At 49.2% G+C, this 12,498-nt stretch overlaps 5 protein-coding genes across 5 annotated transcripts; 3 read left to right on the top strand and 2 right to left on the bottom strand.

Moving 5' to 3' along the window:
* The first annotated feature begins 581 nt into the window (after positions 1-581).
* Positions 582-2,413, top strand: EDB82DRAFT_496514 (uncharacterized protein). The gene is made up of 2 exons (XM_065608534.1): positions 582-906; positions 976-2,413. The coding sequence occupies exons 1-2, from the start codon at positions 682-684 to the stop codon at positions 2,035-2,037; spliced, it is 1,287 nt and encodes a 428-aa protein (XP_065464611.1). The 5' UTR covers positions 582-681; the 3' UTR covers positions 2,038-2,413.
* Positions 2,350-3,209, top strand: EDB82DRAFT_145807 (cytochrome c oxidase assembly protein PET191-domain-containing protein). The gene is made up of 2 exons (XM_025733780.2): positions 2,350-2,518; positions 2,595-3,209. The coding sequence occupies exons 1-2, from the start codon at positions 2,494-2,496 to the stop codon at positions 2,966-2,968; spliced, it is 399 nt and encodes a 132-aa protein (XP_025584652.1). The 5' UTR covers positions 2,350-2,493; the 3' UTR covers positions 2,969-3,209.
* An 890-nt stretch (positions 3,210-4,099) lies between these two features.
* Positions 4,100-5,356, top strand: EDB82DRAFT_474260 (Metallo-dependent phosphatase-like protein; the record flags this gene model as incomplete). The annotated part of the gene is made up of 1 exon (XM_025733779.1): positions 4,100-5,356. The coding sequence occupies one exon, from the start codon at positions 4,100-4,102 to the stop codon at positions 5,354-5,356; it is 1,257 nt and encodes a 418-aa protein (XP_025584651.1).
* Positions 5,357-5,580: 224 nt separating this feature from the next.
* Positions 5,581-7,522, bottom strand: EDB82DRAFT_496509 (uncharacterized protein). Its single transcript, XM_065608533.1, has 6 exons — positions 7,341-7,522; positions 7,097-7,115; positions 7,030-7,041; positions 6,589-6,872; positions 6,150-6,533; positions 5,581-6,099 (listed from the first exon to the last, which is right to left on the bottom strand). Exons 1-6 carry the CDS (start codon positions 7,377-7,379, stop codon positions 5,866-5,868), a joined length of 972 nt encoding a protein of 323 aa, XP_065464610.1. The 5' UTR covers positions 7,380-7,522; the 3' UTR covers positions 5,581-5,865.
* Positions 7,523-9,875: 2,353 nt separating this feature from the next.
* EDB82DRAFT_496506 (uncharacterized protein) lies at positions 9,876-12,135 on the bottom strand (the record flags this gene model as incomplete). The annotated part of the gene is made up of 2 exons (XM_025733777.2): positions 11,924-12,135; positions 9,876-11,853 (listed from the first exon to the last, which is right to left on the bottom strand). A coding segment is annotated over exon 2 (1,821 nt), but the record flags the coding sequence as incomplete, so codon positions are not given.
* Between the last annotated feature and the right edge of the window lie 363 nt (positions 12,136-12,498).

The following is a 12,498-nucleotide window of genomic DNA, read 5'->3' as shown; positions in this document are numbered from 1 at the left end:
TGTGTAACAGAGGTCCAGAAAAGTCTCGAGCGAGGGCGGATTAGTCCGAGGAAGTGACATGAGAATGCCATGAGATAGATCTGTCTGGTCTACGCAGATGCAGACCAAACAAATGTTTCGCCCCCCTTCTTTTTCTTCTCCTATTGTTTTATTTTTCTCAGGGTGCGACGACAGCATGGTTTATAGGAAAACAAACCCCACGGACAAGGTTGCTTGCTCAGTCTTTGGAGATTCAAATCAAGGCAGGTCTTGAAGCAGAACCCCCCGAGACCTCAAAGGCCGCTGATGGTAATGTCATGATACCAAGAAAGAAATGGGGCTGCAGAGATCTGGAAGGCTGTCACGGAACCCTTTTTTGTATGTTTTATATCAGGACTTAAGGTCTAAATTGCGGACGCATCATTGCAAACAAATACCACGTTATTGATCATTGTGTACAGTCGAGTACCTCAAGCTATGTGCATGTAAAAGTTCGTGTTAGCACTGATAAATGATTTTCACATGAAAGTTCAAGAATGGGGCTGCCTTAGATGTAGCGGTTAATTATTAATTGGGAAGGGACAATTTTGGTGCATGGTTCCTGTAGTACATGTGTTTTCTTTGGACTGGCTTCCAATCCAATATCTATAAACTCTCGCCAACTTACCCCTTCCATAAACACTGTCGAAATTTAGTTTTTCGATGAACTCGCCACAGCCTCCCTCACAAGCGAACTCCCACTTTCCACTAGAGCCAATTCCAGCCTCGGTTCTGGCCGAAAAGGAAGCTCATAGACGTGATGCTGTCGCACTCCTGGGTTCCTGTAAGACAGGCTGTGTAGTTGTAGATGAGGATGTTTTACTGGGTGGTTTTGATCGTGCAAGTATTGTGGGCGTCAGCGCCGAGGACGAAGAATTGGGTGTTCAGGTGAGAAAAACGCAGAGCCAAGGAAATGCTTCTGAAAAGGCCATTTTGCTGATTTTCCTTGTCTACAAGCTCGGCCTCCAAACACTGGCGCATTCTTTATGTGAGGGGACAGTCACGAATGGACTGCTCATTACGCCCAAGCCAACGAGCGTAATGCTGACTGGTTTAAGGGACGCAATCAAGGCAGAGCTTCAGAAACGAGCAGGCACCGAAGATATCAAGGCAAGATTGAGGGAATGTCTTGACAAAGTGCTGCTGTCTCGAGTATTTGATTTGGATGGTCTATGGGAGGTCTTGGCAGATCTGGATCGAAGTGCACCAGTTGAAGAAGAAGCCGTTTCACTACACCAAGAAAAGGAGACACAGAAGCAAGTCGCAACAGAGGCACAGGTTGAAGAGATCCAGGACAGTCAGGACGAAGACGATGAGGCGTTCTCGCCCATACAGCAAGCTTCACAACCCCCACTGCAAGAGGAAAAGCTGCCCAGCGAAGCAGCACAGCATCCAGAGGTTATTGTGATGACGCATTTCTCCTCGCTTCTCACAAGCCTCTTTGCTCACCGAGAGAGGTCAGCCGCCCGTACTTCTCTTCAGCTTTTAGGTTCTCACCTACGCGACCTCTCACGCAATCTCCCGTCTAACCCATTGATTCTTCTACTCAACTCCACATCATCAAGCTTCTCGGGCCCAGCGTCTACCACCACTGCAACCTCTCCTGCGAAACAAGCCTTCATCGACCCAACTCTACGATCCATCTTCAACCCACCCTCAGCTACAGGCTACAGTAGTCGACGAACCAAACCTAACTTTGGTCTTTCTTTCACTCAGCTACTGGATTTGCACATTTTATGTACTAGGATCCCCAAGAAGAGAACAGTTGCAGAGCTGGTAGTCCAACCGCGCTCTGGAGAGGAGGCTAAGATGGTATGGGCTGTGGAGGTGTTGTTGGATGAGATGGGAGTTTGGGAAAGTAAGATGGGGGCTAGGGCGGGGAGGGAACAGAGATGGACTGTCATCGATGTTGTGAAGGGGAGGATTGAGCGTGCTTTTGATAATGCAGAGGAAGGGGCCAAAGTTCCGAATACAAGCGAGGTAAGGCATGCAGCAGGATTCGGGGGCCGGAGAGTTTAACTAACATTGCATGGCATCAGAGAGGTTGAGAGTGTCAATGTAATTGACTTTACAATATTATCTACAGTCAATGTCTCAACAGAATAGCACGTATGGGATGGGATGACCGTGACCACGCTGCCAGGTCAAGGAAGAACGGGAGATCGACACACAGTAAAATGCAATACTTTCTGTGTATAGCTTCTTCTAAATAATTATATGATGGGGTGTTCCTCAAAGTTTGATAGCCTTCTAAATAATCATAGTTTTAAAACCCCCAACTTGAGCATTTGGCTATACTGATGTACATTTGGACGGTTTTCAATAAAGCCGTGTTATACCCGAAGACGACAGTAACCAATCACATATCGACCGCAAAACTACCCTTTGAAGTCTCATGAGCTTTTCGACTTGATAGTCAAGTTACATGACCCGAGCTGTGGTGCCATTGACACAGCCGACACCTTTACACCCAAAATGCCCAGCTCATGTAAAGAACTGCGTAAGCTACTCACTCAACTGACCCTTTCAAATCTAGTCCAGTCCGTTAATTCTAACGCTCAATTGCTATTATCCAGGCGAGGCACTCGCGCAGTGTCTCCAAGAATCCGAGTGTGTCATGGTTCAGCGCAATAGCGCCGGCGACTGCCTCCGCGAACCCCTCGTCGACACTCTCCCCCTAAAGTGCCGCCAGCTGAAGAAGGGCTTCGGCGAATGCAAGCGTGGCATGGTCGATATGCGCAAGCGATTCCGCGGCAATATGCCCGTGGCTTACCGTACGATGGAGCAGGCTGAGGAGGGCCATGGATACCAGCTCTACGCTGGGCGGCCGGCCTTTGCAGGCGGTGTCAAGAAGACGGACGGAAACGAGCCCATTCCCCAAGATTGGAGAGAAGTCGAGAATGAGAAGTGGAAGGCCGAGCAGGCAGCAATGGCACAGCAGAAGAAATGAGAGAACGGAATTCTGATCTCAAACCAGGCGGTTCGCTTCCGTCGAATCACTACAGCAATCAACGATTTACGAAGACCATGTCGGAATTAAGATCATAATATGAAGAACAACAAATCGGAGAAGACTTTGCTCAGCTGTGTTGGATCAGGTCAGTCTCTGGGACGGTGCATATGTACTGCGACGATGAACATAGGTGGTCTCTACTCCATCGTCGTATTTGTACAATATCCGTATCTTGTAGCGTACAACTAGGTGCCAACCTACCTTAGTAGGTGTTCACAGTCATCAAGCTACATATATCCAATAACGTGTTTTCTACTAGACAAGGCAACCGTTTAAGTAGCTGTGAATCATGCCTGAATACCACACGACCTCTCAAACGAAGGCTGGTGTGACGTGGCGCAAGAAAATAAAAGTTCGGGACGCCTTCAAACTCTTCATCTCGTTTCATTCTTCAAAACATAAAGCCTGTCTATCCATATTACTTGAACATCGAATCTGAGGCTCCAAACAGACACATACTAGACAATGCCGGAACAACAACACTCCAGTTTATTCCCGGTCCTGTTCCTGGTCTACCCGGAGAATTGTCCTCCCTCGTACACATCCGTACTTGGCGCCATCGATCGATGGAACGTCTACGAATCCTCATCCTACAGCCATAGAAGGCTTGGCATGCTGATTTAGAAATACCATGGTTGGGAAAGAACAATAGTGGCACCTATCTCAAGTTCTTTAGTAGATTTAGAATCAATCTACCTATTCTTCTTCCTTTGCATTCCTCATAACATCAATTTGTCTTACCGGGCTATCCTATCCTATCCGCGTTGAGTGCTATCATTTTTGGTGCTTGGAAAGTCTCACCATAGCCGCCTGAGAAGTTCGCTTGAATCTAGATCGCTGCGTCGACTGTTTCCCTCGAAACTACCTTTACACTCTCCTTGTTTTGCCTGGGCCAAGTCTATCTCTAACCCTACACGTCAAGTCAAGTCAAGTCCGGTATTGTCGCCTCGCCGGATTGGGTAATGTCGCCCTGTCCACCATTGTCGTCATAGCTGTACCCCCATCCCCAACGTCAATTCGCTTCACCTTTACAGTACCTTTGCTTTCCGATTCGCCCCGCCACGAATCATGGTCATGATGATTACCGCACCACAGCGGCGGTTACTCGTCCTCCTGTCGACCTTCTTTTTCGTATTCAGCGTCTTCTACTGCGTCTCGCAACTTGCAGCATTGTCCGTTGGACCAAAAATAGTCGAAGAACCAGACCCAGTTCCGCAAGTCGACTTGTTGAAAGCCGATAATCCCATGTCCTACGGAATGTACAACCGACCGAGCTACGATGGCATCGACCTTGTCAGGAACCTGCCCAGCGAATACATACCAACACCAAAAAATGGACGGCGACTGGTCGTGGTGGGCGATATACACGGCATGCTAGACCCTTTCGAGAAACTGCTCAAGAAGATCAAATTCGACCCAGAAACCGATCACGTTATTGCGGTCGGCGACATGATCAACAAGGGCCCCAAGTCTTCTGAAGTCATTGCTCGTCTGATGGAGATCAAAGCCAGCGCTGTGCGCGGGAATCACGAAGATCGCGTAATTCTCGCATGGCGCGGCCTCAGTAGTCAACAAGGTGTTGCTGCCTACCTCGATTCCGAAAGTGCCGCTAAACACAGAGGGGAAGGGGAGGACCTGAAAACAGCGCGCAGTCTGACTGAACCACAAATGACATGGCTCAAGAGATTGCCCGTCATCTTGTCAGCCGAGCCTATGGCCCTCTATTTCGTCCATGCTGGCCTCGTCCCAGGCGTGCCTCTGCCGCAACAAGATGCCTGGGCTGCCATGAACATGCGCACCTTGCGCTTTCCCCGCGAGGAGTTTCGCAAGAAGGAAATTGAAAAGAAGCGCAAGCAAGCAGAGAAACAGCGGCAGAAAGAGTTGGAGAAGGCACAGGAGGCAGCAGCCTCCCTTCAGCGAAGGTCTATCCCCGGATTACAGGGCGCCGACTCGCAGGCCCATGCCGTTCAGGTCAAACCTGCAGAGGCCGACACTACAAGCACCGCATCGTCGACTGACGAAAATGTTGACTTGGAACGTACCAACCCTGATCGCGATATCTGGCTCCCTATTGATGGGCATGAAGGCGAGCGGTGGACCAAGCTATGGAACAAGGAGCAAAAAAAGCTACCCGGGCATGAGCGCCGTTCTGTTATATATGGCCATGACGCCAAGATGGGCTACCAGGAGGATTCTTATACGTTTGGCTTGGATTCGGGCTGCGTCAAGGGTAATGCTTTGACAGCATTGGTTGTTCAGGCCAATGAGGAAGGGGGTTGGAAACACTCTACTCACCAAGTTACGTGCAAAAAGGGTTGGTGGTGATACCCGATGCCTCAAAATAATTATTTGTTAGTAGCGATATCATACTCCATGATTAACCATGATTATTGGGATGATACCATGGCGGTGAATTGCGTATTGGACTCGGGTGGCGTTAGTGGATTGGTTATAGGGATTTAGCTGCTTTCTTGTCACGACTTTGAAACTGGAGTCTATTCATGTACTCTACAATACCTAGTCATTCACGTTGCGTTGCAATACCATGAGCGTTGGGCGTAACGTGTCGTCTCAATTCGTTATGTAGCCACTATCTGTTTCCATGGACATCTGATGTCCCTATCAGACCGTTAATCACCACATTGCCTTCACTTACGTGAGGCTAGGTGGTTTTAGACTAGAGTAGGTATGTGGTATAATCGGCAACCTTCAATAAAGATCGCCTGCATGCAGATACAAGCTCATTGTTCGCAATCAACTCAATACTGCTTCTTCCTCGACGGGAGTTTTGTAACTTTTAAATCATTTTCTTACCCCTTCAGGTGCGTAGAAATTTAGGCAAGCTTCTCCTTGAGGATGCCCTTGAGAGTTACAGCGTCAGCAGCGAACTTGCTGATACCCTCTCGGAGCTTCTCAACAGCCATCTGGTCCTCGTTGAAGTCGAAGCGGAAGAGAGCCTCGTCCTTGATGTAAGACTTCTTCTCGATGTCTAGAGAAGAGGCCTGAGAAGCATCGAGCTTCTTGGGGACAGACTCGGAGGAGTTGAGGAGGTCCTCGAGCAGGTTGGGCTGTTTAATATGTTAGCATGTGTTTCAGTCCATACTTTTAGTTAACATACAGAGATGGTCAGGTAGTCACAGCCAGCGAGCTCAGTGATCTCGCCAGTGTTTCGGAATGAGGCGCCCATGACAATGGTGTTGTAGCCGTACTTCTTGTAGTAGTTGAAGATCTGCTTAACAGACTGGACACCAGGATCCTCCTCCTTGCTGTACTCCTTCTTGGTGGAGGCCTTGAACCAGTCAAGGATACGGCCGACGAAGGGTGAAATGAGGTAAGCGCCAGCCTCGGCGGCACCGATGGCCTGGACGAGAGAGAACATCAGGGTGAGGTTGGTGTTGATGCCGTGGTCACGCTGGAGGATCTCAGCAGCCTTGATACCCTCCCAGGTGGCAGCGATCTTGATCAGAATGCGGTCCTTGGAGATGCCCTGCTCACCGTAGAGCTATTAAATTGTGTTAGTGCTGTCGCCAGTATGTTGCACTACTACGATAACTTACCTCAATAAGGTGGAGAGCCTTGTTGACGGAGGCTTCGGTGTCGAAAGAGTAACGAGCGTCAACCTCTGTGGAGACCTTGCCGGGGATGATCTTGAGAATCTCCTTGCCGAACTCAACGAGGAGACGGTCGAGGGCATCATCAACCTGCTGGTCGATAGAGCCACCCTTCTGCTTAGCGTAGTCGATGGCGACGTTGATCAGCTTAGCGTACTCCTCCTTCTTAGAAGCAGCGAGGATGAGAGAAGGGTTGGTGGTAGCATCCTGAGGCTTGTATTTGCCAATGGCTGTTGAGAAGAGTAGTTAGCATTGTGAATTCTATCATGTCATGCCATGTCATGATGATCATGACGGGATTTATCGAGTGGGTAAAAGGGTGTAGCTTTGCGTCGAAACAATGAATGTGGTAGATTCGGGCATTGAGCAACGGGGTTGAATACTAACAGACAAAGTCACCTAAGAAGGAAAAGTTAGCATAGAACTTTGTAATGCTGGAGAATGCGGTAATTACCAGAGTCGGACACAACAGTCTATTGCGGCGTAAAAGCAAATGGTTAGCTATCAAATCATCCCAAACAAGATGTTCGTGGGAACGAGCCGCATAAAACAATCAAGCATGATGTGACCAAGGTTGAGCGAGCAATGGACTCAATTGGCTCAAGTTGTCATTTCATACCGAGCTTAAAGATGATACTCGTTCTTTACTCTTGGTCGCGATCATAATGACATGGAGGGGTTGTGGTGGGGTGACGTACAGTGCCGGTGGCCTTGAGCTGCTCGAGAGATGAAGACATGATGAATGGTATTAAGTCGTATGTATCGTGGAAAGTTTGGTTGAGAGATGTAAGGATAAGATGAATGAAGAGAAGGAAAAGAAAAGGAAAAGGACGAGGGAGCAGCAGCAAACTAGAAAAAGATTGGGGATTCCACCGAAAGTCGGGAAGGGACCTGACGTACACAGGACAACCGGCGCCTTCTTCGCTGTTCCTCTTTGCCCCTCCTCCCATTCATTCCATCCATTCCTAGCTACGTCGAGTGCCCCGCTTCTTACCAGGGAAGTCACGACCTGGACTTGGGTACCTTACTTCATCTGCCTCACCTCAACTTAGCTCAAACCTCAGTTACAGCCGCTCCAGCCAGCAACACTGGGATGAGGCATCTTTCTGTACCTACCTTAGTAGGGTAGGTAGGTACTACCCAGGGTTTTAGCAATATGTACTCGATACCTGAGTTTTACATCTCCCATATTGCGTGTTGTTATGTTTTAGTCAACTGTCTGTCATATGACATGACCTAAGCTTTTTTCACCATCAGTCATTCTCTCCTAACACACTCGTCACTTCAACATCTTACCTCGACGACATCGGTAAATCTACATATCCATTTTATTGTCTTGGTAATCGCTACCGCCCCCACCACTTTACTTCACTCTCACCTCAGTCCAAGCGGACGAGGCGGACAATCAACCCCCACCTCACAGAAGCTGAGTCGCTTCAATGGTCCGGCCAGGCCTCGCCGTGTCCACCGAGACCCTCAATGATGTCGTTAGCACCTGGACATAGAAGGCCGTGGATAACTAGAGCAAGTACAGATAATGCAGCGCATCCAGTAGCCTACATATTATACAGCAAGATCAATGGTTTGGGGGTGATTAGGTGATTTATATTTAGCCGCCTCTTTTTGCCTGCTAGCTTGCGTTATATCGTGGCAGTAACGGCACATTGGAATTATCCGCAGGGATATCTGCTCATGTTGTAACGTATCTCGCCGATATTGCGCCTTCAGAAACACTCACAACGGCTCCAATTGACTCTCTATCATAGAGCAATGGTATTCCATCCTGTATAGCACGTGGCATGTAGTGCAAGTACTCTCGTCCCCTGAGCAAAATATCAGCAACACCGTCAGCGGGGAGAATTCCGATGCTACCGGAACTCCCGCCTAAGCTCCCGAAGGTCGGTATACCGAGACACATTTGTTGGCGCTTCGTGAAAGCATCACGTTCCAGATGGACGTTTTCTCTTTTCGAAGGCCCATAAATCTGACCGCATGCTGTTTGTAATGCCGCGCGAATGAGGTGTTTATACTTTCAACAAAATAACCAACAACAACTTGAGATACGACATTGGCCGGTATTTCTCAACATGCTTACTCAATTTCGAACTAAGCTACTTCGTCCCTGGCGTTAAACATGCACAATATGAGCAGCTGCTTATGCTGATGTTAGTCAAATGCATGAAGGACGCTCGATGTTTTACTAAAAATTTGTCTCCTATTGACGCTTTTCTCTTCTTCTGTTATACATAGCATAGTGAATGTCAGCACAAGACTGTGTCTGGACACTATTGTGCTTTGGATTTTCCCTGTTTGAAACCTCATCTGTATAGTATATGCTTACAAAATTTTCGTAACCAAGGCCATTGCTACGTAATCAACTTCAAATCAGAGGTAATCTAGTCCTCAGTAATATCTCCATACTCCCACATGCCACGGCGATCTTGCTTGGCCTGGGCCTCGACCTCCTTGAGATGTTTCAGAGTAGGCTCGAAGACCTTGCTGCGCTCCCAAGCCTTGAGTTTCTTGGGCACCATGCCGTACCCGCCGGCAACAACCTCCTTGTTGACCGAGTCGTTGGGGCCGGGCAGTTCACCCGAAGATCCAGTATCGTATAGCGTGACATAGCTCACGTTCTCCTTGCTGTCGACAAAGTCAAAGCTGGCAACGAGTCGCTTATTTTCGGTAATGTCATAGATGTAACCGATGGCATCCTCAAAGTAATCAGCGCCAGTGGGGAGCTGGACAAATGACAGGGAAGCGTCAATGGCTTGGGCCTTCAGTTTCTGCGCACCAAACTTGGGCTGGTCCAGAGCTCGCAGGCTGGTCCAGGAAACCTTCTCGCTGTTACCATAGTCAATGTAGACAACCTCGGATTTCTTGGCAGTGCGGTCGTTGGCCCTCACCCGAGCTCGGTACCACTGGCCATCAGCAGAGAACTTGGCCGACACGTACTCTCCTGTCTTAGGCGCATCTTTGAGAGGGTTGTTGTTCTTGGAATCCAGGTGGAACTTTCGGAATTCGCTCATCAAGCTTTCCAGAGCGGCTGTTCCCTTGCCAATTTCCTGGACCTTGATCTTTCCATTGGTATCAACATTGGTGATGATGACATCGCGATAGTCGGTAGGTTTCTTGTCAATAGACACGTCGGCCTCGGGTGCAGCCTCGGCAACATCCTCTTCTTCATACTCCTCGTCTTGAGATGGGTCCCAGTCTTGCCACAAGTTCTTTCGGGCCTCCTTGGCCTTCTTCTCAGCAGCAAAGAGCTCGGTAGCGTTGCCGGACTTTTCAGCAGAATAAGCATGAACGGAAGCGAGTCCCTCTTCGACCAAGACCTTGGTGAAGTTCTCACGGTTGATGTAGAGCTCACCAATGAAGCCACCAACCTTATCCATATCATGGATATTGACCTCGCAATCGCGCTGGTTACAGCGACGGTTGGCGAGATCAAGAGCTTCTTTACCGAAAGGCTCACCACCCTCACCGTCGGCTCGGGGAGCTCGAGGGGCACGGATCCCGCCCAAGACCATGGTCAGCTTAACATTCTCGCGGGGAATCAAGATTGTGAATCTTGAACCGGCCTTGCAGAAGTCAACAATAGCAGGAACCTTCTTTTGCCGTTGTAGCGTAGCTAACATAATCTTGGCCTTTTGTGTGTTCTCCGAAAGGTCGGTGTACTGTTTGGCCTTCTGAGGCTTGCCAGACCACATACCCTTCTTCTCATCCTTCGCTTTTTCTTGGGCAGCAAGAAGATCGTCGTAGTTCGGGGCTCGGTCAGTGTCATCTTTGCGATGTCGGATAACTGAGGCCCATCCATTCTCGACTAGGAGGAGGTTGATGTTGGTGTTCTTCTCGGTGACGGTAGCAACTTCTCGGGCCTCAAATCCTTCTGTCGCAGGCTTGTTGCCATCAATGCTGATGCGTACTTGCTTTCCAATGAGCTTCCCGCGAAGGAACTCCTTGGCCTCCTCACGGAAAGGGCTCTCGGAAGGCTCTGTAGTTCGGGGTCCTCGTACGCTGCTGAGGTTGATGCGCTTTTCCGTCGTTCCAGCCTTGTTTCTGATGAGAATAGTGTCGGCTCCGATAATCTTGGAAACGGTCGCATCCTGGTTTCCGCCTTCAGTTTTGGCAACGTGATGCTTGTGGATTCGGAGCTTCTTGGATTGAGCTTGCTTTTCAGCGGTACGGAGAGCAGCCATCTTCTCGCCCAAAAGGGTAGAGTGGAAGTCGTTACATCGTGCGAGACCTTCCTGTAATAGAAACTCGGCAATATTTCCGCGGGGGTGGATAACGGCGGCGACAAGTTGGCCCTGTGGGCTAGCACCAACGATCTCGACCTTGACCTGACGTTGGAGCAATCTTGACTCGACGAAAGCTTTAGCTTCGTTTCCGTACTCCTCAGCGGGCTGGGTAGCACCGGTAGAAGGAAGTGTTCGCTCGGTGGAAGGCGTTCGGATACCAGCAATCAAGGTCATAGGCTGGACGTGCTTCTTCTCCGAGAGCAAAAGTCGTACCAGGAGACGATCACCACTGAGAACGCGCTCCACCACACCATCAACAGTCTTGCCCTTCCATTCTTTCATGAATTCGGGGCCACCAAGGTCATTCTGAACCTCGATGATACCACCAACTCCAACATGGAGACCCTTGTCCTCGGATTTTGCCTTATTCTCGAGCTGGCGGAGAGTCTCGAGGCGATCGAGGACCTCATCGGACTCTTCTTTGCGACCAGCGTCCTCACGGACCTTCAACCACCCAGCCTTTACAAGCTCATCGGGAAGGTTGGTGCCATCCTTGAGCTGAGCAGTTCCAAATTCACGGCCAGATGTAGGAATCGTGTAGAGAACAGTTGCCTGGACGGGTTTTCCAACAACAAGGTTTCGGAGGTACTCGCGAGACTGGAAGGCAAAAGGCTCGTCGCCCTCGCGCTTCAAATGGGGAGCTGTGACATAGGCAAGGGACAGGGTTCGCTCGGCATTCGGGTTGTTGGGGCTGGTCAATATCAGAGTGTCACCACTGAGCACACTCTTGACATTTCCGATAAAAGATTTGGACATTATGACGAAGACAGTGAGACGAGGTGGAGAGACCTGTTTGTATAACCTTATTGTTAGTCCAATGTTTAGAGGCGAAGCACTGCCGTTTGGAAAGCAGGTACGGTTCCTAAGAGAGTCTGAACAGAAGAAGGAGCTAGGCTCCCAGCTCCAAGCTCCTCTATGCACATGATACCGCTATATGAGGAGAAAGAACAGAATAGAAACTCTCGGGTTGTGGTACAACATACCTGAACTGGAGGAAGAAAATTGTATTTCTGATTCGAGCCTTGTTGAGAAATTAGGATTGAACTCAAACAAGGACAGCAAGATAGGAGAAAACGAAGGAAGAAAGGGAGAGCTTCATCCAAGTATGTGGAGTTGTAGTCGAGATCGTGTGAGGTGCCTTTCTTATGGCAAGGTGGCCCCAATGGCAAGTTTCGCCGCTAGAGGGTCAATGTGGGGACGAAGCTCAGGGGTTGTTGAGGTTGACCGCGGGGTATCAGGCACCCTACAGCAGTCCAATTAACCTCAGCGTAGGTACTTTAGAGCTTTAAGAGCTTCTTTCGAGTTCGAACTATTTTCGGCCAAGAGCTCCAGATGTTCTTTTGAAGCTTATCCAAGGGTGACAAGTGGCCAATTGACAATATTCCCTTAAATTGAGCTTGTACACATTGCTTTCACTTGCATCCATGCGAAGTGGCTGAGTATAACCTAGAGCCTGACACTTTATATTCATATAATGGACTGATCTTCGGAACCCCTCATACTTCGCGTGGCAACATGACGTGGGTACATCCACATTAACACTGATGATGGCCTGCTG

Source organism: Fusarium venenatum, assembly GCF_020744135.1.
Source record: "Fusarium venenatum strain MPI-CAGE-CH-0201 chromosome Unknown EDB82scaffold_2, whole genome shotgun sequence".
NCBI lineage: Eukaryota > Fungi > Ascomycota > Sordariomycetes > Hypocreales > Nectriaceae > Fusarium > Fusarium venenatum.
Note: the sequence above shows the minus strand (reverse complement) of the source record. Positions and strands in the feature narration are given on the sequence as shown.